General features: G+C 52.2%; 1 protein-coding gene across 2 annotated transcripts in view; it reads right to left on the reverse strand.

Annotated features, from left to right (window-relative positions):
• Positions 1–25,427, reverse strand: part of LOC139240381 (nectin-2-like) — an 83,631-nt gene extending 58,204 nt beyond the window's left edge. The window contains exons 1-2 of one of the 2 annotated variants that reach the window (XM_070868866.1): positions 25,230–25,426; positions 1,612–1,962 (exon numbers count right to left, since the gene is read on the reverse strand). In XM_070868866.1, the coding sequence (XP_070724967.1) occupies positions 1,612–1,962; positions 25,230–25,281 (403 nt within the window). In that variant the 5' untranslated portion in view covers positions 25,282–25,426. Of the gene's footprint in view, positions 1–1,611; positions 1,963–25,229 lie in introns of both variants that reach the window. The other variant, XM_070868867.1, reaches the window with a different exon arrangement.
• Positions 25,428–27,440: the final 2,013 nt, after the last annotated feature.

A 27,440-nucleotide genomic window follows, 5' to 3' on the forward strand; every position in this document is an offset into this window, starting at 1 on the left:
CGGTGCCGTACCCGAGCCACACAGGTCAAGATCCCCAGATGGTTCCAAAGCCGGAAGCCAGAGCCAGGAGGTCCGTGGTTCGAACCTCGCTCCAGACACAGTCCTGGTTAGTTGCCCTGAAACTGTTAGTTGGCTACGTCAGCAGAAGCCAGTTGGTCTTCCTACCTTCATGCCCTTCCCTTGGGAAAGTCGGGCAACGATTGGCGGTCTGGAACGTTCTGGGTCTTGGTAGAAGGATTTGCCGGCTGATCAACAGTCAGACAGGCAATACCGCTTCCGGGAGAGTGACCCGCTCAATCCCGGCCGATAGGGTGGGATGGCTGAGGGAGGGGGTAGTCCTACATGGCTGGGGGCTTTGAAGGGCTCCCACAACGAGAGAGGATCAGGGGGTGACCCACATCCAGCGGCCGCGAGCATCCGCCAATTGCGAGCCAGTGCTCCGGTCTGCACTCGCTGGGACGCTCCTGGAGCAGAGTTGGATCCCGCGACCTTCAGACCCAGGAGGCGTGAATGGCAACTACTGGGCCAAAGGCTGGCTCCAGCACCCCTGCCTTCAAGAGCCGGGAGAAAAGATACCTTGTGCCTTTTCTGCCATTAAAGAAACCTGGCTACTAGCAGCAAATCACGCGGGAACTTCTCCAAGGTCCAATCAGTCAACAATAACGTTAGAGAGCATGGAACAATGCAGGGCACATTAGAATCAATCCCCGGTCTGAATAGGAGGCCATTTGGCCCATCGGGCCTGTGCTGGCTCTTCGAAAGAGCTCTCCAGTCTGTCCCACTCCCCTCTGCACATTTGTCCCTTTCCCAATATTTATTCAATTCAATGCCCCTTTGAAAGTTCCCAATTCGGAGCAGATTTGATAGGTGCTCAAAATCAGGAGGGGTCCTAATAGAGTAGATAGGGAGAAACTGTTCCCAGGGGCAGGAGGGTCGGAGAGCGGAGAAATCACAGATTGACGATAATCGGTAAAGAACCCGAGGGGGAGATGAGGAGAATGTTTGTACGCAGCGAGTTGTTGTGATCAGGAACGCGCTGCCTGAAAGCTCGGTCGGAGCAGGTTCAATAGTGACTTTCAAACGGAGGGAATTGGGTAAATACTGGAAAAAGAAACAGTTGCCGGAAAGAGTGAGAGAGTGGGGGATTAATTGGATGAGGAGGAATTTCTCTCGGAGGATTATAAATCTGTGGAATTCTCGGCCTCAGAGAGCTGTGGAGGCTGGGACATTGAATATAGTTAAGGCGGAGACAGATTTTTGAGCGATATGGGAGTGAAGGGTTATGGGGAGCGGGCGGGGAAGTGGAGCCGAGTCCATGATCGGATCAGCCATGGGTTTATTGAATGACGGAGCAGGCTCAAGGGGCAAGATGGCCGACTCCTGCTCCTATTTCTTATTTTCGTATCAAGAGCTCTTTCAAAGAGCCGGCACAGACACGATGGGCCGAATGGCATCTGTCTGCACCACGAGATTCTAACCAGCGGCCTCCACTGCCTCGCTGGGAAGCGCAGAGGCTGAAATGGGTCTGCGCGCCACGATGCCCACCTCGGTCGAATAGTGCGCCGACGCTGCCCTGGGGGGGGGGGGGGGGGGGGGCGCGGTTGTCCATACCTAGGATTGTCAAGTTGGTGGCAGCCTCCTGGTTGCCGTCGGGGTAGGTGGCAAACTCGCAGCTGTAAATCCCGTCATCGCCCATCTCCAGCTGCCCAATGACCAGCGTGGCATCCCGCAGGGAAACCTGGCGGAACTGGATGCGCCCTTCGTAGGCCGGGGCGTAGTGGGTGCCGTACTCGGGGTTGTACACCGCCAGGTTGACCTTGGTGCCCGCGGAGTCCTTCATCCAGCTGACCTGCGTGACCTTGAGCGACTCGTCGGGGTCCACGAACTGGCATCGCAGGATGGCCTGGCTGCCCAAGAAGCCGGTCACTTCGAGCTCCACCTTGACGTGTTGGGCCTGGCACACTGCAAGGGGGGGGGGGGGGAAAGACAGGGTTAGCTTTCGATTAAGAACACAAGAATTAGGAGCAGGACACGCACGGTCCCTCGAGTCTGCTCCACCATTCAACAACATCATGGCTGACCCCTCAGACTTCAACTCCCCCGCCCTGCACCCCGTAACTACCCCGCCCCCCCACCCCCCCGCCCCCAATCCCTTGATCCTCCATTATGACAGTGACTACACTCCAAAAAAACAAACCAATTGGCTGCAAATCGACAGGGCCACGCTCCACTTGCAAGCTCCAAACACACACAATTAGACAGCCTCACGTGCTGAAGTCAAGCTCGAATCGCGGTCTCGCAACCCATTCCCTCAGGAGGACCTCAAGACAGCGGGCCTCCGCTGGACAATTGCGGTCGCCGGGGAGCTTACCACTAAAACTCCCGTTCCAACAAAAATTACTGTCGGCCAACCGGAGACGATGAAAGCAGGTGAGAAATACCATTTAGAAAAGGGCGCAAGAACATAATAGGAGCAGGAGTCGGCCATTCGGCCCCTCGAGCCTGCTCCGCCATTCAATACGATCATGGCTGATTTTCGACCTCAACTCCACCTTCCCGCCCGATCCCTCGATTGCCCTCGGCCCCAAAAATCTACCCATCTCAGCCTTCAATATACTCAGAGACTCAGCCTCCACAGCCCTCTGGGGCAGAGAATTCCAAAGATTCACCCCCCTCCGAGTGAAGAAATTCCTCCTCATCTCAGTCCTCAATGGCCGACCCCTTATCCTGAGACTGTGTGACCCCTGGTTCTAGACTCCCCAGCCCGGGGGGGGGGGAAACACCCTCCCTGCATCTACCCTGTCAATCCCCCCCAATATCTTACACATTTCAATGGGACCACCCCTCATTCTTCTAAACTGCTGGTCTGCTCAATACAATTATATGTCGTTGAATGAACAGGAAGAGGCCATTCAGCTGTTTGGGCCTGTTCACCGTTTGAAAGAAAATGTGCAGGGCTGCGGGGGGAAAGACTTGCGGGGGGAGAGAGAGCAGGGTGGAGTGGGACTAATTGGGAGCTGTGTCACAAATAGGTTAGCACAAGCCCGATGGGCTGAACGGCCTCCTTCGCTGTTGCACGATCCCATGAACAATAATGGCACTTGAAGGGGGAGGCGGGGGGCGGGGGAGGGGAGATGAATGAATTAGGGTGTGTTATACCTCCACACAGCTGCCAGAGATACCCGGGAGAAAAATCATAGGGGACATTTGGAAAAAAAAAACAAGTTTGCCATTTTGCCCAGATACTTGCTTATTAATGATAAAAATATTATTGATTTTAAAAAAGACTTGCATTTGTATAGTGCCTTTCACCACCCCAGGATGTCCCAAAGCCCTTTACAGCCAATAACTTTTTTCAAGTGCAGTCACTGTTGTAAAGTAGGAAACGCAGCAATCAACCTGCACACAAGCAGCTCCCACAAACAGCAATGTGATAATGGCCCAGATCAGGTGTTTCAATGTTGGCTGAGGGATAAATATTGGCCCAGAGAACGCCCCCTGCTCCTCTTCAAAATAGTGCCATGGGCTCTTTTACGTCCACCCGAGAGGGCAAGACGTGGCCTCGGTTGAACACTTCATCCGACAGTGCAACACTCCCTCAGTACCACGACCCCAGACAGTGCGGCGCTCCCTCAGTACCGCCCCTCCGACAGCGCAGTGCGGCACTCCCTCAGTACCGCCCCTCCGACAGCGCAGTGCGGCACTCCCTCAGTACCGCCCCTCCGACAGCGCAGTGCGGCACTCCCTCAGTACTGCCCCTCCGACAGTGTCCCTCCGACAGTGCATCGCTCTCTCAGTACTGCCCCTCCGACAGCGCAGTGCGGCACTCCCTCAGTACCGCCCCTCCGACAGTGCGGCGCTCCCTCAGTACTGCCCCTCCGACAGCGCAGTACAGCACTCCCTCAGTACCGCCCCTCCGACAGCGCAGTGCGGCACTCCCTCAGTACCGCCCCTCCGACAGCGCAGTGCGGCACTCCCTCAGTACCGCCCCTCCGACAGCGCAGTGCGGCACTCCCTCAGTACCGCCCCTCCGACAGAGCAAGATGCAAGGAGGAGGAAGAGAGAGAGTGCAGGATCTGTTTGGGGGGGGGGGGGGGGGGATGGTATAAAGAGATGGGACTTGCAGATTAGGAATGAACAGGAGGGGATGATTGTGGAGCGTTCCATGCAATGGCTGCACAGAGCAAGGAAACAATCGCTTTGCGTCTCAATAAATAGCTCCAGCAGCAAAACCCACCCTCAGTGGATAGAGGGCAGCTCTTATGAAAGAGCATGGAGAATATTTTTAAATAAACCCGTTGTGGCAGGCCCAGGAAGGCCTCAACTCAAACACTGCGATTCACAAGTGGGCCGATTACCCCGGCAACAGGAGCAGTTGGGAGAAAACACGCTGCACTGAAAGCCCAGCCACTTTGAGCTACCATTTTACCAAAACCTGGCTCGCTCTCTCGCCCCGTAGCTTTGCTACACTGGCAGATTGGCCACGGATTTGAAGCCTTAGTGAAGTGGTAAGGAAATGAAAGACTTGCATTTCTACAGCACCTTTCACAACCACTGGAAGTCTCAAAACACTTCACAGCCAATGAAGTACCTTTGGTGTAGTCACTGTTGTAATGTAGTGTTGGTGCTGTTTGACAGGGGTTGCGGGGGTGGGGGGAGAGGAGAGACAGAGATGGACACGGACACACACACAGAGACACACAGACAGACAGACAGACATACAGAGACACACACAGACACAGACACACACACAGACAGAGAGATACACAGACAGAGACAGAGAGATACACAGACAGAGACAGAGAGATACACAGACAGACACAGACAGACAGACACACACACAGACACACACACAGACACACACACAGACAGACAGAGACACACAGACAGACACACACACACAGACAGACAGAGACACACAGACAGACAGAGACACACAGACAGACACAGACAGAGACACACACACACACAGACAGAGACACACACACACACAGACAGAGACACACACACACACAGACAGAGACACACACACACAGAGACAGACGAGTCTACATTTTCAATCCTGGCACCAATTCCACATTAAGGAACACACACCTCCTGCCCGACACTCGATACTCGTGTCAACAAACTCCAGGCCCTGAAACAAACGGGCTTGTGGGTGGAGACCAACTGAATCGGACAGAGACACAGGTTCCCCCCTGGTCTGCTGAGGTTCTCTGACCTGCCCGCAGCAGGCTTGGACTGGAACCGATCGGGTTGGACCATGCTGGATGGCGACACTTGCTTTGACTGCACTTTGACCCCTTCCAGGCCCCTCTGACCCCCTGCTATTTGGACAGTTGGGTTTGGAAAGATTCAGCAGGTTTCACTCTGGCCCAATTACATGCTCTGCACTTCATGATCCCCAGCCCTGCTGGAACTTCCCAACATCAAAATCAATTGGTCTACAGGAGTTTTGTGCTGATGTGCTGGGGTTAGAGTAAAAGGGAGAAGGAATTGCATTTATATAGCGCCTTTTACGACATTACAACGTCCCAAAGTGCTTTAGTGCGGTCACTGTAGTAATGTGGGAAATGCCACAGCCAATTTGCACACAGCAAGCTCCTACACACAGCAATGTGATAATGACCTAGATCATCTGTTTGCCCCAGGACACCGGGGAGAACTCCCCCTGTTCTTCTTCCAAATAGCGCCATGGGATTTTTTACGTCCACCCGGGAGAGCAGACAGGCCTCGGTTTAATGTCTCATCTGTAAGACGGCCCATCCTACAGCGAGGCGCTCCCTCAGCACTGCCCCTCCTACAGCGAAGCGCTCCCTCAGCACTGTCCCTCCGACAGCGCGGCGCTCCCTCAGCACTGCCCCCTCCGACAGCGCGGCGCTCCCTCAGCACTGCCCCCTCCGACAGTGAGGCGCTCCCTGAGCACTGCGCCCTCCGACAGTGAGGCGCTCCCTCAGCACTGCCCCCTCCGACAGCGCGGCGCTCCCTCAGCACTGCCCCCTCCGACAGTGAGGTGCTCCCTCAGCACTGCCCCCTCCGACAGTGAGGCGCTCCCTCAGCACTGCCCCCTCCGACAGCGCGGCGCTCCCTCAGCACTGCCCCCTCCGACAGCGAGGCGCTCCCTCAGCACTGCCCCCTCCGACAGCGCGGCGCTCCCTCAGCACTGCCCCCTCCGACAGCGCGGCGCTCCCTCAGCACTGCCCCCTCCGACAGTGAGGTGCTCCCTCAGCACTGCCCCTCCTACAGCGCGGCGCTCCCTCAGCACTGCCCCTCCGACAGCGAGGCGCTCCCTCAGCACTGCCCCCTCCGACAGCGCGGCGCTCCCTCAGCACTGCCCCCTCCGACAGCGCGGCGCTCCCTCAGCACTGCCCCTCCGACAGCGCGGCGCTCCCTCAGCACTGCCCCCTCCGACAGTGAGGTGCTCCCTCAGCACTGCACTGGGAGGGTCAGCCTGGATTTCTGGGTCTCGAGTCCCTGGTGTGTGGACTCAAACCCACAACCTTCCTGACTCGGGAGAGGCACCAGAGGTGCAGCAATGCAGCAGAACGTCCCAAGGCGCTTCACGGGAGTGTAATCGGACAAAAGAATGGTCATTGGTGAACCAGCTGGGTTTTATTGATCGGCGATTGTTTAAAAAATACAGATTTTTGTACTTTTTAAATAAACGGAATTCAAAGCCTCAATTTGCACCGGTAGGATCTGAACTCGTGCCTGGATGGTTGGTGCGGTGATGTAACCGTTACAGGAGCGGGTCTACTTCAGGTCTGCTCGTCTCGCTCAGTGGGCAGCAGTGTCGGGAGATGGGAAGTCCCCCCGTCGAGTCAGCCACAGGCCACGAAGGGGAGGTTCCTGTCCAAAGCTCCAAACCGCCAGTGGGGAACCACTCCCTTTCCAGCCAGATCAGCAGTTTTCAGGGAAGAGGCGTTTGGAGAAATCCCCGGGCACTGTCCCCCAGCAATCAGCTGCAAAGGGAGGAAAGTACAGGGACTGTACAGGGCGACGAATCTTCACTTCCCACAGGAGGGGGTGGGGAATCTCCCTCAGAGAGCGAGGACTCAGGAGAGGGGGGCCGATTTCACCGGGTGCACCCCCACGTTCTCCTCCTTCCTCAACGCAGCAAGTTTTCCCGCTCATCCCCCCCCCCCACCACAGTGGTCTCCTCCAAGAACCCCCCCCCCCCCCCCAAAACAGTGGTCTCCCCAACCGCCCCCACCCCCCAAAAAGGTCAGTGGTCTCCAACTGCTCCCATCCCGTAAAACAGTCATCTCCTCTAAATCCCGCCCCCCAAAACACAGTGGTCTCCTCCAACACAAATAGTGCAAATATTGGTCACCTCCACCGACACCCCCCCCCCCCCCCCCCACAAATAGTGGTCTCCTCCAACACCCCCCCCCACAATGCACAATGGTCTCGTCCAAACCCCCCACCCCCCCCCCCACAATCCACAGTGGTCTCCTCCGTCCTCTATTCCCCCCCCACCAGCCCCCAAAACCATGGTCTCCTCCAACCCCAGCCCTCAGAACAATCTCGAATCCTAGAAAATCTACGGACACAGTCGTGGGGACCATTCGGCCCATCACGCCCGTTCCGCATCAGGAGGGTTCGGGACAATCAGGACGAGAGCATTTACAGATTCCTCACCGATTTCTTCTAATGGCCTGGGGGTGGAAACAGTCAGGTCCTGGGTCCTGTCTGCCCTTCACCCTTTGGTTTCTCCATCGCCATTTTTTTTTAAAAAAAGGTGAATTTACTCAGTCCCTTCTGTTGATTTACGACCAGTTTTTCCTCATAACTCCGGGACTTGATCCGTAACCTCCTTCGCGAAGGTCATTACAAACCAATTATTTAGCAAGTCTGCCATTTCCATCCGCCACCCCGATTCTCAATTACAATCCCTGCATCCGTCATTAAGGGGGCCCTCATTACCCTTAACCAGTCTCTTCCTCCTCGGCCTGCTATCTTAGCCTCCAGGGATATCTCTGCGGGATAACTTTCTTCGAACACTAAGTTCAACTGATTTAACATTTTTAAATACTCAACCTTAATGCCAGATAAACAACAAACATTATACATCAAACACTAAAAATTAGTGGGTGTAATTACATCAGAATTAGGAGCAGGAGTCGGCCATTTGGCCCCTCGAGCCTGCTCCGCCATTCAATAAGATCATGGCTGATCGCCCGATCCCCACATCCCTGGATTCCCCGAGGATCCAAAATTCTATCGATCTGTGTCTTGAATATTAAAAAAAAAACTTAGATTTATATAGTACCTTCCACGACCGTCGGACGCTTCACAGAATTATGTGCTTATCGAGTGTGGTCGCTGTTGTATTGTGGGAAACGCAGCAGCCAGCTTGTCACAAGCAAGCTCCCACAAACAGCAATGTGATAATGACGAGATAATCTCTTTTTTTGCTATATACTCAACGACTGAGCCTCCCCAGCCCTCTGATGGAGAATGCCAAAGATTCACCCCCCTCTGAGTGAAGAAATTCCTCCTCATCTCAGTCCTCAATGGCCGACCCCTTATCCTGAGACTGTGACCCCCCTGGTTCTAGACTCCCCAGCCCCGGGGAAACACCCTCCCTGCATCTACCCTGTCACTCCCCCTCAGAATCTGCTATGTTTCAATGAGTTCACTTCTCATTCTTCTAAACTCCAGAGAATATAGGCCTAGTCTACTCAATCTCTCAAACCAAAAACATTACACAGAGAACACACAGGAGACAAGCGGGTGTAATTACACTCTTATCTGGGTGCGTTTCGCTCCCTCAGGCCTACTCACTATTTCTATCTTTGTGGCCCAGAGGCTGACTGGGGCGGGGGAGGGGCTGGGAGGCGATTCAATCTCAAATTCCAACGAGGTGACGACATGAAAGGAAACTGAAATTCTCTTAGGAATGCAGAGCGAGAGAGAGATTCCACTGATACCAGTTCGCCCAACTGAAGGAAGTATGGGCATTAGACATCATCTCACAACAACTCCCTGCATCAATACAGCGCCTTTAAAATGTAGTAAAACGCCCCAAAGCGCTCCATAAGAGCGTAGATCAGACAGAATGCAACACCGAGCCACATAAGGAGAAATTGGGACAAGAGACCAAAAAGCTCGGTCAAAGAGGTTGGTTTTAAGGAGCGTCTTAAAAAGGAGGAGAGGGGCACGGAGAGGTTTAGGGAGGGAATTCCAGAGCTTGGGGCCCAGGCAGCTGAAGGCACGGCCACCGATGGTGGAGCGATTATAATCAGGGATGGTCAGGAGGGCAGAATTGGAAGAGCGCAGAGATCTTGGGGGGTTGTGGGGCTGGAGGAGGTTACAGAGATAGGGAGGAGTGTAGGGGCTGGAGGAGGTTACAGAGATAGGGAGGAGTGTAGGGGCTGGAGGAGGTTACAGAGATAGGGAAGGGTGTAGGGGCTGGAGGAGGTTACAGAGATAGGGAGGAGCGAGAAGGGATTTGAAAACAAGGACGAGAATTTTGAAATCGAGGCGTTGCCAGACAGGGAGCCAGCGAATGTGAATCAGTGAGCTCAGGGGGTGATGGGTGAGTGGGACTCGGTGCGAGTTAGGACACGGGGGCAGTGAGCACAGGGGGTGATGGGCGAGCGGGACTCGGTGCGAGTTAGGACACGGGGCAGTGAGCACAGGGGGTGATGGGCGAGCGGGACTCGGTGCGAGTTAGGACATGGGGCAGTGAGCACAGGGGGTGATGGGTGAGTGGGACTTGGTGCCAGTTAGGACACGGGGGCAGTGAGCACAGGGGGTGATGGGTGAGCGGGACTTGGTGCCAGTTAGGACATGGGGCAGTGAGCACAGGGGGTGATGGGTGAGCGGGACTCGGTGCGAGTTAGGACACAGGGCTAAGGACACGGGTTTGGGATGAGCTAAAGTTTCCGGAGGGTGCGAGGCGAGAGCGCGCTGCAATAGCTGAGTCTAGAGGTAACGAAGACATGGATATAACTGCATATGCACGCACACGTGTATATTTATTTATGATTATCGGAAATTAATCTGCTGTTAAGATACTGACCTGGGAAAAAATGTTTCCCCTGGTTACTTTATCAGAACTTCTCAATTCTGACCAGCACCGGATTTCCTCTTGTACTCTGTTCAAGAGCCCTAGTTTCTCGAGTCACTCCTCATAACTCACGTCTCACAACCGCTGGACTGATCCCAGTAAATCTCTCCTACACCCTCTCCCTGGTGTGGGCAATCTCTCTTCGAAAGCAAAACGTCCGCCAACCTCTTAACTGGGAGGTCGGCCAGGAAAGCGTGGGAATAGATCCAAGCATGTTATCTTAGAGAAAGGCATCTGCTTATTTCACAGGCTGGCTTAGCCAGTCAATCAGAAACAGGAGCATGAGTCGGCCATTCAGCCCCTCGAGCCTGCTCCGCCATTCAATAAGATCACGGCTGATCTGATCTTGGCCTCAAGTCCACTTCCCTGCCCGCTCCCCAAAACTATAATGAGACAGACAGCAGGGGAAAGACCCTTCTGTAGATGTCCAGTGAGTGCTTTGAGCAGAAGGCCCACCACCAGCTGCTCATGGACAACTCGGGCTGGGCAATAAGTCCCGACCTTTTGGTCCACCTCTCCAGAGGCGGCCGGGTCTCAAATATTGTCCCATTTGCTCTCAAAAGCACCTTGCGACGTTTTACTATGTTAAAGGTGCTATATAAATGCAGCAAAAGTCACAAACTTAGGCCTCAAATCTTTTTCATTCAAACTTATTTAACCTCATCCTGACACAGCATCAAGCAGGCCGTTCTCCCACGACAGGACTTTCCCTCAGATACCCAATGGTCATAGGATCCTACAGCACAGGAGACCATTCGGCCCATCGTGCCTGTGCCAGCTCTTTGCAAGTGCGATCCAATTAGTCCCACTCGCTCCTTGCCCGCCACCCCCCCCCATCCCATAAATCAGCTGCCCCATGTCCTAACTCGCACCGAGTCCCACTCACCCATCACCCCGTGCTCACTGCCCCGTGTCCTAACTCGCACCGAGTCCCACTCACCCATCACCCCCTGTGCTCACTGCCCCGTGTCCTAACTCACACCAAGTCCCACTCACCCATCACCCCCTGTGCTCACTGCCCTGTGTCCTAACTCGCACCGAGTCCCGCTCACCCATCACCCCCTGTGCTCACTGCCCCGTGTCCTAACTCGCACCGAGTCCCACTCACCCATCACCCGCTGTGCTCACTGCCCCGTGTCCTAACTCGCACCGAGTCCCACTCACCCATCACCCCGTGCTCACTGTCCCCATGTCCTAACTCACACCGAGTCCCACTCACCCATCACCCGCTGTGCTCACTGCCCCGTGTCCTAACTCGCACCGAGTCCCGCTCACCCATCACCCCCTGTGCTCACTGTCCCCATGTCCTAACTCACACCGAGTCCCACTCACCCATCACCCCCTGTGCTCACTGCCCCCGTGTCCTAACTCGCACCGAGTCCCACTCACCCATCACCCTCTGTGCTCACTGTCCCCATGTCCTAACTCGCACCGAGTCCCGCTCACCCATCACCCCCTGTGCTCGCTGCCCCGTGTCCTAACTCATACCGAGTCCCACTCACCCATCACCCCCTGTGCTCACTGCCCAGTGTCCTAACTCGCACCAAGTCCCACTCACCCATAGCCCCCCAAACCATGGTCTCCTCCAACCCCAGCCCTCAGAACAATCCTGAATCCTAGAAAATCTACGGACACAGGAGGGGGACCATTTGGCCCATCACGCCCGTTCCGAATCAGGAGAGTTTGGGACAATCAGGATGACAGCATTTACAATTTCCTCACCGATTTCTTCTAATGGTCTGGGGGTGGAAACTGTCGGGTCCTGGAAAGAATTATCTGCCTTTCCGCCCTTTAGTTTCTTCATTTATTTAAAAAACACTTGGTCAATTTACTCAGCCCCTTCTGTTGATTTACGACCAGTTTTTCTCATAACTCTGGGACTTGATCCATATCCTCCCTCGGGAAGGCCACTACAAACCAATTATTTAGCAAGTCTGCCATTCCCCCGATTCTCAATTACAATCCCTGCATCCGTCATTAAGGGCCCCTCATTACCCTTAACCAGCCTCTTCCTCCTTGGCCTGCTATCTTGGTCTCCAGGGTCTCTAAATTTGAGCACCAAATTAAAAAAAAACACTCAAACGGAAGGTGAAGATAGACAGATTTTTGAGCGATAAGGGAGTCAAGGATTATGGGGAGCAGGCGGGGAAGTGGAGCTGAGCCTATGATCAGATCAGCCATGATCTTATTGAACGGTGGAGCAGGCTGAGGGGCCGAATGGCCAACTCCTGCTCCTATTTCTGACGTTCTCATGTTCCTTTCTCCCTCAGGAGGAAAGTGCCAACTCTGTACCCAAGCCATCTCCTGTTTGAAGGCCTCCCCTTGGTTCATTTACTGCTCTCGCCTGCCAATTTTTAATTCCAAGCCACTTGGGGCCAGATCTCTCTTCAACTCACTGAAGTTAGCTCTCCTCCAGTTACGTATTGTTATACTTGATTGTACCATCTCCTTTTCCATAACTATTCCAAACTGCTGACGTGCTGATGGGGTGAGATAGAGAGGGGAGGGAGGGGGCTGGTGTGGAGCATAAACACCACACGGAGCGGTGGGGTCCAATGGCATGTTTACATGCTGGAAATCCTTTTGTGATGTGACGATCACAGCTTGCCCCAAATGCTCCGCCACTGAAACATGCCCCACTTCATTCCCCAGAACGGTTCTGTATAATATTCTGAAGGGGATTGACAGGGTCAATGCAGGGAGGGTGTTTCCCCCCCATGGGCTGGGGAGTCGAGAACCAGGGGGGTCACAGTCTCAGGATAAGGGGTCGGCCATTGAGGACTGAGATGAGGAGGAATTTCTTCACTCGGAGGGTGGTGAATCTTTGGAATTCTCTGCCCCAGAGGGCAGTGGAGGCTCAGTCGTTGAGTATATTCGAGGCTGGGATCGATAGTTATTTGGATTCTAGGGGAATTAAGGGATATGGGGATTGGGTGGGAAAGTGGAGTTGAGGTGGAAGATCAGCCCATGATCTTATTAAATGGCAGAGCAGGCTCGAGGGGCCGAATGGCCGACTCCTGCTCCTATTTCTTACGTTCCTTCCTCATTGAACTGCAAACACAATCAATCAATCATGTCACACTCGAGTCAGAAACCACCCAGTGTGCGGCACCTCACTGCAACCCAAGAATCACCCACTTCAAAACAGGCCCCACACTCTCGCTGCACAAAACCACCAGATCAGCCACATTTCTGTGGTGAGTGAATGGTTGGCTCTTCCGCTGCAAGATGAAGCGGATATTCAAACTGTTGCTGATGGTGGAGTTTGTTCACAGACAGCTGTCTGGCCAGACAGCGTTAGACAAACGGCTGAGCACAAGCACAGGTCTCGCTCGCACACCAACCCCCCGCCACCGAGAGCGGCCCCAGGACAGCAAGATCCCAGATTACAACTCGAGTCAGTGTGAAGTTAATCCATCTCTGCAGAGGTGACAGCAGCCCCCATGCGTTGGGGGGGGGGAAAGAGAAGGGGAAGGCAGAGTCGGAGGGGGGGGGGGGGGTTGGGAAGAGAAGGGGAAGGGGGAAAAGAGAGAGAAGGGGAAGGCAGAGTGGGGGGGGGTGGGAAGAGAAGGGGAAGGCAGAGTGGGGGGGGGGGGGGGAAAGAGAAGGGGAAGGCAGAGTTGGGGGGGAGAAAGAGAGAGAGAAGGGGAAGGAGGGAGGGGGAAAGTCAGCATACTTTAGTTATAATTCTGGACCGAGCTGCACGCCCTCCCCTCCCCCGCCGCCAGTCAAAGCAAATCATGAAAACCGAATTAAATTGGGTGTTGTGTTTAAAGATGCAATTATACCTCAGGAGCACAACAGAACAAACAGTTACCGCCCCTCCCATCCGGGCCCTGGGTTGTGCAGATAGCAACTGGGACCGGGGCCGTGTTAAATGGGATTGGTTCTGTCTGAAGGAGGAAGTGAGCTCCACAACGTTAGCAGAGGGACCTTATCAAGAACAACAATGTGCTCAACACTACCGTCACGTGAGCTTTGCTACTCGGAAGAGGATTGCACACCGAACATTTAAATCCACTCTCACCCACACCAACCTCCAGCACGTTCCCAATATTTGCTCTCTTCCCTCTCCCCATCAGTGGGCAGCAAGCTCAGCTCAGAGTTTGGTGGTCGTGGAGTTCGAGCCCCACTCCAGTGATTCGAGGTCAGCCAGGCCGACACTCCCAGTGCCAGCCGCCGAGGGAGCGCCGCACTGTCGGAGGGGGCAGCGCCTTCATTGGTGTCTTTATCTGTTTAGGCCCCAAGCTCTGGAGTTCCATCCCTTAAGCTCTACCTCTCACCGCTCCTTAAAACCTACCTCTTCGACCAAGCTTCTGATCACCTGGAAATAGCCCCTTGTGTGGTCTGCCTCAACTCTTATTGGAGAACTCTCCCATGAAGCGGCTTGGGACATTTTACTATTTTATTCATTCCTGGGATGTGGCCGTCGCTGGCAAGGCCGGCATTTATTGCCCATCCCTAATCGTCCTTTGAGAAAGTGGTGGTGAGCCGCCTTCTTGAACCGCTGCAGTCCATGTGGTGAAGGTGCTCCCACAGTGACTATCGTAGCGGTATGACACAACTGAATGGGTTGGGCCTGGGGTTACATGTGGGCCAGTCCGGGTAAGGACGGCAGATTTCCGTCCCTAACAGAAATTCGTGAACCAGTTGGGTTTTTTTTAACGACAATCCGGTAATTACATAGCCACCATTACTGGTGCTAGCTTTTTGTTTTTTTTTAAATTCCAGATTTATTTAATGAGTGTAATTTAATTTCACCCAGCTGCCCTGGTGGGATTTGAACTTGGGTCTCTACAGATCATTCGCCCAGGCCCCCGGATTACTCATCCAAAAACATGACCACTACGCTACTGTACTACATGAAAGGCATTGTTAAATGCAAGTTGCTGAGCCACAATCTGGAACATGTGCTGGACAATCTGGATTAGCAGACCACAGAGTCAAATGTGCATCGGCAAGTGAGACTGTCATCGCTAGCCATCACCTGCTACCTCTTTCTACCTTCAGCACTATGTCGGTTCCCCTGTTGTGAGCAACTGTCTCTGCTTCAGGCACCTGCTGTCCATCACCTCTGGCAGGAATGAATTGCCACAGAAAATCTCTCTCTCCACCCACCTCCCCTTCAGTCACAGGCTTACCGAGAGTGCCTGTGACTCCTCTCTCCTACACACACACACACACACACACACACACACACACACACACACACACACACACACACACACACACACACACACACACACACACACACACACACACACACACACACACACACAATTCCCCGCACTCTCTCCCCTCCATGGATCAAGCTTCACAGGAACAGGAGGAGGCCCATTCGGCCCCTCGAGCCTGGTACACAGGAACAGGAGGAGGCCCATTCAGCCCCTCGAGCCTGTTACACAGGAAGGAGGCCCATTCAGCCCCTCGAGCCTGGTACACAGGAACAGGAGGAGGCCCATTCAGCCGCCTCGAGCCTGTTACACCATTTAATGAGACCTTGGTCACCTAGCCGCCTTGGTTCCATATCCCTCAATACCGCTGCATAACAAATCTATCAGTTTTGAAATTTCCAATTGACCCCCAAGCCTCACAGCTTTTTTTTTTGGTGGTGTGGTGGTGGGGGAAGGAGAAAAAAAAAAAGAGTTGCAGATTCTCACGGCCCTGTGTGTGAAGAAGTGCTTCCTGACATCACTCCTGAACAGCCTGGCTCAAATTTGAAGGTGACGCCATCTTGTTCTGGATTCTTTCGAAATAGTTTATCTCTCCTCGACCCGATCAACTCCTTTAATCATTTTAAACACCTCAATTAGATCACTCCTTAATCTTCTAAACTTAAGGGATTACAAGCAGAGTCTGTGCGACCTGTCCTCGGGATTTAACCCTTTGAGCCCCGGGTATCATTCTGGTGAATCTGCGACACTCTCCCTCCCAGGCGGATATATCCTTCCTGAGGGTCTAGAACTGAACACAGTTACTCCAGGGGTCTGACCAGAGCTCTGTACAGATTGATAGCCCAGCTTCCCACTTCTCCATCTGCCCCACCTTCCCACACACTGCTTCCAACGTTGGTGGCATACTGCGGGTGTGGAACATCTCAGTGATGTTGATGACAGCTTTCACGGCCGGTATTATTCAGTACCGAGAGATCGGCAGCAAGATCCACATTGGAGCATTCAATCGCACAGCACAGGAGGCCACTGGGCCCATCGAGCCCGTGCTGTGCCGGCTCTGTGAGAGAACAACCCAATCAGTCCCACTCCCCTGTCTTTCCCCCTCAGCCTTGCAAATGTTTCTATTCATTTATTTATCCAATTCCCCCATTTTAAGGTCACTATTGAATCTGCTCCGACCGACCTTTCAGGCAGCACATTCCAAATCACAACAACTCGCTGTGTACAAACATTCTCATCTCCCCCTCGGGTTCTTTTGCCAATTATCGGATATGGTAGTGGTTACGTCACCGGACCAGTAATCCAGACACCTGCACTAATGATCCGGAGACAAGAGTTCAAATCCCACCACGGCAGCTGGGGAATTTAAATTCAGTTAATTAAATAAATCTGGAATATAAAGCTCGTGTCAGTGATGGGGACCATGGAACGACCGGATTGTCGTAAAAACCCATCTGGTTCACTAATGTCCTTTAGGGAAGGAAATCAGCCGTCTTTACCCAATCTAGCCTATATGTGACTCCAGATCCCACAGCAATGTGGTTGATTCTTAACCATCCTCTGAAATGGCCCAGCGAGACACTCAGTTGTAGAAGGTGGCTCTCCACCACTTTCAAGGGCAATTAGGGATGGGCAATAAATGCTGGTAACTCCCACATCCCATGAAGGAATAAATAACATTTAAAAAGTGTGTGTGTGTGTGTCCTCTGGTTACCTATCCACCTGCCAGTGGAAACCGTTTCTCTCCATCAAATCCCCTCAGAACACCCTCTATCGAATCTCCCCTTACCTTCTCTGCTCCAAGGAGAACAACCCCAGCTTCTCCACGTCACTGAATTCCCTCAGCCCTGGAACCATTCTGGTCAATCTCCCTCTGCACCCCTTCAAGGCCTCGACACCCTGTCTGCACACTACCAAGTAAGGATATGGAAGCAGTGGGGACGGTGTGTAAAAGATTTTACGAGGATATTACCAGAATTGAGAGGGTGCAACTACTAGGGCAGATTGAGCAGGTCACCTCTGGAAATGGAGAACAGAGGAGATCGGATTAGGTGTCCTTAAAATTATGAAAAAGAAAGAGAGTTCAATAAAAAGGTAGAAAGAAAAATCTTGGATTTATATAGCGCCTTTCACGACCACCGGATGTCTCAAAGTGCTTTACAGCCAATGAAGCACTTTTTGGAGTGTGGTCACTGTTGTAATGTGGGAAACGCAGCAGCCAATTTGTGCACAGCAAGCTCCCACACACAGCAATGTGATAATGACCCAGATCATCTGTTTTTGTTATGTTGATTGAGGGATAAATATTGGCCCCAGGACACCGGGGAGAACTCCCCTGCTCTTCTTCCAAATAGTGGTCTTGGGATCTATTATGTCCACCTGAGGGAGCAAACGGGGTCTCGGTTTAACGTCTCATCCGAAAGACGGGTGTGGAAATACTGTTTCCACATGTGGGGCAGTAATACAAGGTAGTCACCCATAGGTCAATAGTCACCAACGGGTCACACAAAGAATGTGGGAGGAATGTCTTTACAGAGAGAGTGAAGAAGATATGGAACTCGCTGCCACATGGAATGGCTGAACCAGACGGTGTTGACACATTGAAGGGGAGGCTTGACACAGACATGATGAGCAAATTGGCTGCCGCGTTTCAACAGTGGCTACACTTCAAAAAGTACTTCATTGGCTGTAAAGCACTTTTGAAGAGATGTACCTTCTATGGAACGAGCGAGCGAATCTCATCCAGAGCGGTGGGGACTGTCTCACCTCCCGACTCCCCAAAGCCTTCCCACCATCGACAAGGCACAAGTCAGGAGTGTGAGGGAACACTCCCCACTTGCCTGGACGAGCTGCAGCTCCAGCAACACTCGAGAAGCTCGACATCATCCAGGACAAAGCCGGCCGCTCGATCGGCACGCTCCCCACCACCTCCAACACTCACTCCCTCCACCACCTCCAACACTCACTCCCTCCACCACCGGCGCACCGTGGCTGCGGTGTGCACCGTCTACAGGATGCACTGCAGCAACTCGCCAAGGCTTCTTCGGCAGCACCTCCCAAACCCGCGACCTCTAACCCCGAGAAGGACAAGGGCAGCAGGGGCCTGGGAACACCACCACCTCCACGTTCCCCTCCCAGTCACACACACACCATCCCTCGACTTGGGAATATATCGGCCGTTCCTTCATCGTCGCTGGGTCACAATCCTGGAACTCCCTCCCTAACAGCACTGTGGGAGCACCTTCACCACACGGACTGCAGCGGTTCAAGGCGGCAGCTCACCACCACCTTCTCAAGTGGCGACGAGGGAATGGGCAATAAATGCCGGCCTTGCCAGCGACCGCCCACATCCCAGGAATGAATGCTACGAGCCTGCACCACCATTCAATAAGATCATGGCGGATCATTCACCTCAGTACCCCTTTCCTGCTTTCTCTCCATACCCCTTGATCCCTTAAGCCATAAAGGCCACATCTAACTCCCTTTTTATATATCTAACGAACTGGCCTCCACAATTTTCTTTGTTAGAGAATTCCACGGGTTCACAATTCTGAGTGAAGAAGTTTCTCCTCATCTCAATCCTAAATGGCTTACCCCTTTATCCTTAGACTGTGACCCCTGGTTCTAGACTTGCCCAACATCAGGAACATTCTTCCTGCATCTAACCTGTCCAATCCCGTCGGAATTTTATATGTTTCTATGAGATCCCCTCTCATTTTTCTAAATTCCAGTGAATATAAGCCGAGTCGATCCAGTCTTTCTTCATAGGTCAGTCCTGCCATCCCGGGAATCAGTCTGGTGAACCTTCTCTGCACTCCCTCAATAGCAAGACACCCAAGCGGATGGGAAGAGGGAACCAGAAGTAGAGCGGTTCAAAGTGGAAAGGTTAGACTGCAGCCAGCAAACATCGGGGTGTTCTCACAGGAATTGCTGCTCTGTTCATTCGCGGGATGTGAGCAAGCCCAGCATTAATTGCTCACCTCCTAGCTGCTCCTTCGGAAGTTGGTGGAGTTTTACTTGGTGCTGGTGTACTTGGTCACCGCCTTTGTGGCTTACAACACGGCGTGCTTGGCCAACTCCCGGGCAGCAGCAGGCGCACGGCAGTCTGGATCTCCCGGGAGCTGATGGTGCGGCGCTTGTAGTAACGGGCCAGGCGGGAAGCCTCATCCGCGACGCGCTCGAAAATATCGTTCACAAACGAGTTCATGATGCCCATGGCCTTGGAAGAGATGCCGGTGTCGGGGTGAATCTACTTCATCACTTTGTAGATGTAGATGCAGTAACTCTCCTTCCTCGACTTCCTGCGCATCTTGCCGCCCTTCGCCGAGGGTTTAGTGATGGCTTTCTTGGTGCCCTTCTTCGGAGCTGGTTTCTTCTCCTCAGGCATCGTCTTGTTCAGTCAGGCACAGAGGTGGCGATATCCGGACTCGGAATGATACCCGCCCTCCAAGGGTTAAGTTACGAGGCGAGATTACACAAACTCGGGATGTATTCGCTGGGATTTAGAAGGTTCAGGGGATCTGATGGACGTTTTCAGGATATTAAAGGGGAACAGATAGGGTAGAGCGAGAGCAACTATTTCCGCTGATTGTGGAGTCGAGGACGATGGGGTGGGGGGGGGGGGGGGGGGGGCAGAAAAAAAAAAAAAAAAGAGTCTAAACGTTAGAGCCAGAGCTTTCAGGAGTGAAATCAGGAAACACTTCTATACACAAAGGGTGGTAAAAGTTTAGAACTCTCTCCCGCAAACGGCAATTGATGCTGGATCAATTGTTAATATTAAATCGGTGATCGATAGATTTTTGTTAACCAAAGTTATTGAAGGATGTGGGGCGAAGACGGGTAGATGGAGTTTGGTCACAGATCAGCCATGACCTCATTGAATGGCGGAGCAGGCTCGAGGGGCTGAATGGGCCTCCTCCTGTCCCTGTGTAACAGGCTCGAGGGGCTGAACGGGCCTCCTCCTGTTCCTGTGTAACAGGCTCGAGGGGCTGAATGGGCCTCCTCCTGTTCCTGTGTAACAGGCTCGAGGGGCTGAATGGGCCTCCTCCTGTTCCTGTGCTCCTATGGTGGGCCACCTCCTTGAACTGCTGGTAGCCAGTTTCGATATAACTGAGTGGCCACTTCAGAGGGCAGTTGAGAGTCATCGACATCGATGTGGGTCGGGAGTCACATATGGGCCCAGGGGGTAAGGACAACTTCATGGTCACTTTTAGAGACACCAAATTCCTATAATACTCAATTGAAATTCTTCCATGGTGGGATTTGAACACTTATTCTTTGGATTACTAACCCAATAACTGACTACTGCACATTTCGAACTACACTCAAAAGAATTGCATTTATATTGCATCCTTCATGACCTCAGGATATCCCAAAACGCTTTACAGCTAATTAAGTACTTTTTACCAAGTATGGTTACTCTTGTATTGTCCAAAAGGAGACAGCCAATTTGCGCACAGCAAACTCCCGCAAAACAGCAATGGGATAATCAGGTTATTTTATAGTGGGGGAAATAGTGGGCCCCAGGCCACATCTGGTCCAGGAAACAAAAATTGCAACAAAGGGGGCAGAAGAATCTGATAAAATAAAGTTGTGATCGAATCAACTGCAGGAACAGAAACAGAAAGTGTCAAGTTTACATCATTGATTATTGCAGTCATGGTCATGTGAGGTCATCAGGGAACCCCCCCCACACACCAACAAACTCCTTCTCGCCCCTTATATGGAGGAGGGGGATTCCCTCACTGATGGGGAAAAATGAAACAAAGATTCCCTTTGAGAGAACGAAAGATATGTACAGCCCCACCGACGCGAGCATGTCGATTGGCTGCTTTCTAAAAAAGTCAGCCACATGCTGAATTTGACCTGGGTCTGACTTGCATTTATATAGTGCCACTCACCACCTCAGGACATCCCAAAATGTTTTGCAGCCAATGAGATACTTTTGAAGTGCGGTCACTGTTGTACTGTCGGATAGGCGGCAGCCAATTTGTGCACAGCAAGCTCCCACACAAAGCAATGATGTTGGTTGAGGCATAAATAGTGGGCCCCAGGACACCGGGGAGAACTGTCCTGCTCTTCTCCCAATAGTGGCCGTGGCATCTTTTACGTCCACCCGAGGGGGCAGGCGGAAGGCTCGGTTTAACACCTCATCCGACTGATGCCACCTCTGACATGCATGATCCCTCAGCACCGCCCCTCCGACAGCGCGGAGCTCCCTCAGCACCGCCCCTCCGACAGCGCGGAGCTCCCTCAGCACCGCCCCTCCGACAGCGCGGCGCTCCCTCAGCACCGCCCCTCCGACAGCGCGGAGCTCCCTCAGCACCGCCCCTCCGACAGCGCGGAGCTCCCTCAGCACCGCCCCTCTCCGACAGCGCGGAGCTCCCTCGGCTCTGGCACTGGGAGGTCGGTTTGGATTTTGTGCTCGAGTCTCTGCAGTATGATTCGAGCCCATGACCTTCCAACCTGGAAGCAGTGTGGCTGAAACCCAACACATTAAAAGCAGCTGTTTTATAATTATGAAAAAAAACACGTGTGCAATATCTTGCTGCCTCCTTCCCCCATGACCAAGTTTGACTGCTTTATAGGAATGTGCAAAACCACTGATCAATTGTTAACTTAATCTCTCCATCTCCGGATCAAATGCCCGATTGGTTTTCAGGGGAGGATAGCGCAAGAGAGAAGGTGCAAGTTACATAAATTTATTGCAGATAACATTTTCTAATTCAAATGACTCACAGATTGTGACTTTGGACCTATGATTCTCAAAGCCCTGGGGCATTTCGTCACCTCATGTTTGGGTCTATCGTGGACTAAATCGAGAAATATTGTCGGCTATAAATTTCCAGTATCATTGCATCATGTGACTACCAGGATGATAGAAGGAAAACTCGATATACCGTGGGTCTTCATTGAGCAATTCCTATTGACGTCACAGCACAGGTGTCATTTGACCCGCCTGTCTTAGATCTTTGGCCTTCTCTTTGAAACCGCTCTCCCCGAACACCGTTTTCCCCTGTTCCTTTTAGAGAGGTTGAAATATTTATCGATTTCCTTTTTAAAAGCCATTATAGATTCTGCTCGCATCATTCCAGGTCAGCAACGACTTGTATTTATAAAACACCCTTAATGAAGTAAAACATCCCAAGGTGTTTCACAGGGGCATGATCAAACAAAATTTGACACCGAGCCCATATAAGGAGATATCAGGATGGGTGACCAAAAGCTTGGTGAAAGATGACGATTTTAAGGAGCATGTTAAAAAGGAGGAGAGGGGGCTGGTTTCAGGAGGGAGTTCCAGAGATTCGGGCCCAGGCAGCTGAAGGCATGGCCACTGATGATGGGGCGATGGAAATTGAGAGGATGCGCAAGAGGCCAGAGTTGAAAGAGCGCCAAGATCTCAGAGGGTTAAGGGGTTGGAGGACATTACTGAGATTGGGGGGGGGGGGGCACGGGGAGAAAGAGGGCCATGGAGGATTAGAATTTGAACTAAATCGAGGCGTTGCTGGACTGGGAGCTAGTATAGGTCAGCGAGCACAGGGAGCGACGGTTGACCGGGACTTGGTGCAAGTTAGGACATGGGGCAGCCAAGTTTTTGGATGAGCCCAAGTTTACATAGGGTAGGATATGTGGGAGGCCAGCCAGGAGAAAAAACATCAAAGAGCAAGCTATTATTTAAATAGAGAAAGATTGCAAAGTGCTGCAGTACAGCAGGACCTGGGGGTACTTGTACATGAAACACAAAAAGGATAGTGTGCAGGTACAGCAAGTGGTCAGGAAGGCCAATGGTATCTCAGCCTTTATTGGAATATAAAAGCAGGGAAGTCTTGCTACAGTTATACAGGGTATTGGTGAGGCCACACCTGGAGTACTGCATGCAGTTTTGGTTTCCATATTTACAAAAGGATACACTTGCTTTGGAGGCAGTTCAGAGAAGGTTCACTCGGTTGATTCCGGAGATGAGGGAACTTATGAGGAAAGGTTGAGTAGGTTGGGCCTCTACTCAGTGGAATTCAGAAGAATGAGAGGTGATCATATCGAAACGTGTAAAATTGAGGGGGCTCGACAAGGTGGATGCAGAGAGGATGTTTCCACTGATGGGGGAGACTAGAACTAGGGGGCACGGTCTTAGAATAAGGGGCCGCCCATTTAAAACTGAGATGAGGAGAAATTTCTTCTCAGAGGGTTGTAAATCTGTGGATGCTGGGACATTGAATAAATTTGAGAGAGAAATAGACAGTTTCTTTAAATGATAAGGGGATAAGGGGTTATGGGAAGTGTGCGGGGAAATGAAGCTGAGTCCATGATCAGATCAGCCATGAACGGTGGAGCAGGCTCGAGGGGCCGCAAGGCCGACTCCTGCTCCTATTTCTTGTGTTCTTAATGAGTGCGTTAGAATAGTCAAGTCTAGAGGTAACAAAGGCATGGATATCACTCAGTATGTATGGTATTTATTTATGAAGCCCTTGAATTAAATGTTAAATTACCAACCAAGGGAAATAATTCTTCCCTAGTTACTGTATTAGAACAACTTAATTCTGACTACCAGCAAATCTGTTCTGTTCTGTTCTGATCTAATGGGGATGCCCAGTTTCTCCAGCCACTCCTCATAACTCAAGTCTCCCAAATGGCCAGACTGATCCCAGTAAATCTCTCCTACACCCGCTCCCTGATGCAGACAACCGCTCAACAGGAATACGCCCCAAAACTGGACACTATTCAACTGGCAACCGGTCATAAGAAACATAATTAGGAGCAAGAGTAGGCCATACAGACCCCTTGAGCCTGCTTTGCCATTCAATAAGATCATGGCTGATCATTGACTTCAACTCCACTTTCCCGCCCGATCCCTATATCCCTCGATTCCCCGAGACCCCAAAATCTATCGATCTCAGCCTTGAATATACTCAGAGATTCAGCATCTATAATCCTCTGGGGCAGAGAATTCCAAAGATTCACCCACCCACCCAAATGAAGAAATTCCTCCTCATCTCAGTCCTCAATGGCCGACCCCTTATCCTGAGACTGTGACACCCCTGGCTCTAGACTCCCCAGCCCGGGGGGAAACACCCTCCCTGTATCTACCCTGTCAATCCCCCTCAGAATCTGGTATGTTGCAATCAGATCACCTCCCATTCTTCTAAACTCCAGAGAGTATAGGCCCAGTCTAGACAATCTCATCATAATCCAATGCTCAGTTGATTCAATGCTAGGTTTTTTTTTACGTTTTAAAAAAATCGTTTGTAGTACTATGTATTTCCTTCAATGGAGATTACTCGAAAACAAATGTGCGACAGATTCTATTGAAAAGAGGCAGAGCAAACTCTGAACAATGACCCTCCCACCCCGAGAGAGAAAGGGTCACTTTAGAAACTGGATACGCTCAACAAAGCAAACGCCCTTTTTCTCTCTGTCTGTCTCTCTCTCACACACACGCTTTTTTCCTTGTTTGCAAGGGGAAAACACATTGAAAAGTTGAGAGATTTATCTTGCTTTTTTTTAAAAAAATGGAGGGGAATCGGGCTGGATTTTCGTTTCAAATGGATTTAGTGCCAGTCTCCTTTTATACACACACACACAGCCAGCCAGCCCTTCCCCGGGATAATCTGATCTCACCAAGTCCATGAAACTTTAGCCCTGGCTCTCCAATGACCTGTATTTTTAAATAAAGAACAACTTCATGGCGTCCACAAGATCTGTAAGACACACACACACACACACAGACAGCAAGAGGGACATGGTGTTAAATTGGACACCCTCCTCTAAAATCAATTTTAAAAAGGGGGAAATAAGCATACCCACCACCTGTGTTAAGCCACACCTAATAATGGCGAATTGTAATCGCTCTCAAAAGGGAGCGAGAGCGTCAGGGAGAAAGAGGGGGTAGAGGGAAGACATGTTTCCAGTGTTACCAGCCAGTGTTGCTGGAAGTTACAATGTTCTTTCAATGTAGCAGCTTTCAGTTACAAAGCAAGTCCTACCTGCCAAGATATGAAGACAAATGAAGGCGAGGTTGAGGTTCAATGTAGCCATGCTGAAATTCACCGCCAATTGATCAGTTTCACTGCAGTCACCGAGGAGCTGGTCCTGAATTTTGTCTCTGCTCCCTGCTCTGGGCAATCCCAATTTAAATGAACTGCCTTTCCTTCGCTCTCTTGACTCGAAACTGGAAATAAAAACCCGTTCCACAGTATCGGCCAGATCATTTGCTCCGCCCCTTAAAGAGGAGCGTCTCTTTCTGGCGAACTGATATATTTTTGGGTGAATCATTAATTGTCTTGAGACTGCAAGTGGACAATTAAAAGGGGCATGCTGCACCGAGATTAGCATCTGCGAAGAAATAGAGAATTTGAGGTCTTGGTGCCTTCAATCGGTCACTGCCACTATACTGGTGCTGAAAATGCAACCTGTTTTTTCTTCTGTGTATTCTCAGTATTTTATTTCCCAATTTCCCAGTGTGTATGCCGACATTCCCGGTGCCAGTGCTGAGGGAGCGCCGCACTGTCGGAGGGACGGTACTGAGGGAGCGCTGCACTGTCGGAGGGGCAGTACTGAGGGAGCGCCGCACTGTCGGAGGGCAGTACTGAGGGAGCGCCGCACTGTCGGAGGGGCAGTACCGAGGGAGCGCCGCACTGTCGGAGGGGCAGTATTGAGGGAGCGCCACACTGCCGGAGGGGCAGTACTGAGGGAGTGCGGCACTGTCGGAGGGGCAGTACTGAGGGAGCGCCACACTGCCGGAGGGGCAGTACTGAGGGAGCGCCGCACTGTCGGAGGGCAGTACTGAGGGAGCGCCGCACTGTCGGAGGGGCAGTACTGAGGGAGCGCCGCACTGTTGAGGGGCAGTACTGAGGGAGTGCCGCACTGTCGGAGGGGCAGTACTGAGGGAGCGCCGCACTGTAGGAGGGGCAGTACTGAGGGAGTGCCGCACTGTCGGAGGGGCAGTACTGAGGGAGCGCCGCACTGTCGGAGGGGCAGTACTGAGGGAGCGCCGCACTGTCGGAGGGCAGTACTGAGGGAACGCCGCACTGTCGGAGGGGCAGTACTAAGGGAGTGCCGCACTGTCGGAGGGGCAGAACTGAGGGAGCGCCACACTGTCAGAGGGGAAGTACTGAAGGAGCGCCGCACTGTCGGAGGGGCAGAACTGAGGGAGCGCTGCACTGTCGGAGGGGCAGTACTGAGGGAGTGCTGCACTGTCGGAGGGGCAGTACTGAGGGAGCGCTGAACTGTCGGAGATGTCGTCTTTCGGATGAGACGTTAAACCAAGGCCCTGTCTGCTCTCTCGGATGTTTTCAAATCCTTCCATGATCTCGCCCCCTCCCTCCCTACCTCTGTTACCTCCTTCAGCCCTACAGCCAAAAAACTTTAATTATACAGCACCTTTAATGTAGTGAAATGTCCCAAGGAGCTTCACAGGAGGCCAAGATCAGATCAGCCATGATCTTGTTCGATGGCGGAGCAGGCTCGAGGGGCCCAATGGCCGAGTCCTGCTCCTATTTCTTATGAAACGTCCCAAGGTGCTTCAGAGGAGCATTATGAGATAAAAAAAAATTGACACCAAGCCACATAATTAGAAATTACGGCAGGTGACCAAAAAGCTTGGTCAAAGAGGTAGGTTTTAAGAAGCGTCTAGAAGGAAGAAAGAGAGGTAGAGAGGCAGAGAGGTTTAGGGAGGGAGTTCCAGAGCTTGGGGCCCAGGTTGCAGAAGGCACGGCCACCGATGGTGGAGTGATTATAATCAGTGTTATGTATCTGGACTTGTGCATATACTCTGTACAGCCACCAGAGGGCTCATTCCCCGGAGTCCCAAGGGATCTCATAATCCCTTGCACAGTATTTAAGGAGGCTTCACAGGTTGGAGAGGTACTCTGGAGACCTGCAATAAAAGACTACGGTCACACTTTACTTTGAGCTCATAGTGTTCAGTCTGACTCTTTCTCCATACACTATAACTGGCGACGAGATACAGATAGCGAACCCAAAGATGCAGAGAACAGTGGGCACCCTGGAGAAGTTCTCGGAGGGAGATGATTGGGAAATTTTTGTGGAGCGACTCGACCAATACTTCATGGCCAACGAGCTAGATGGGGAAGAGAGCGCTGCCAAACATAGAGTGATCCTCCTCACCGTCTGTGGGGCACCAACGTATGGCCTCATGAAGAATCTGCTCACTCCAGCGAAACCCACGGAGAAAT

This window comes from Pristiophorus japonicus, chromosome 31 (genome assembly GCF_044704955.1).
Source record: "Pristiophorus japonicus isolate sPriJap1 chromosome 31, sPriJap1.hap1, whole genome shotgun sequence".
Classification (NCBI taxonomy): domain Eukaryota; kingdom Metazoa; phylum Chordata; class Chondrichthyes; family Pristiophoridae; genus Pristiophorus; species Pristiophorus japonicus.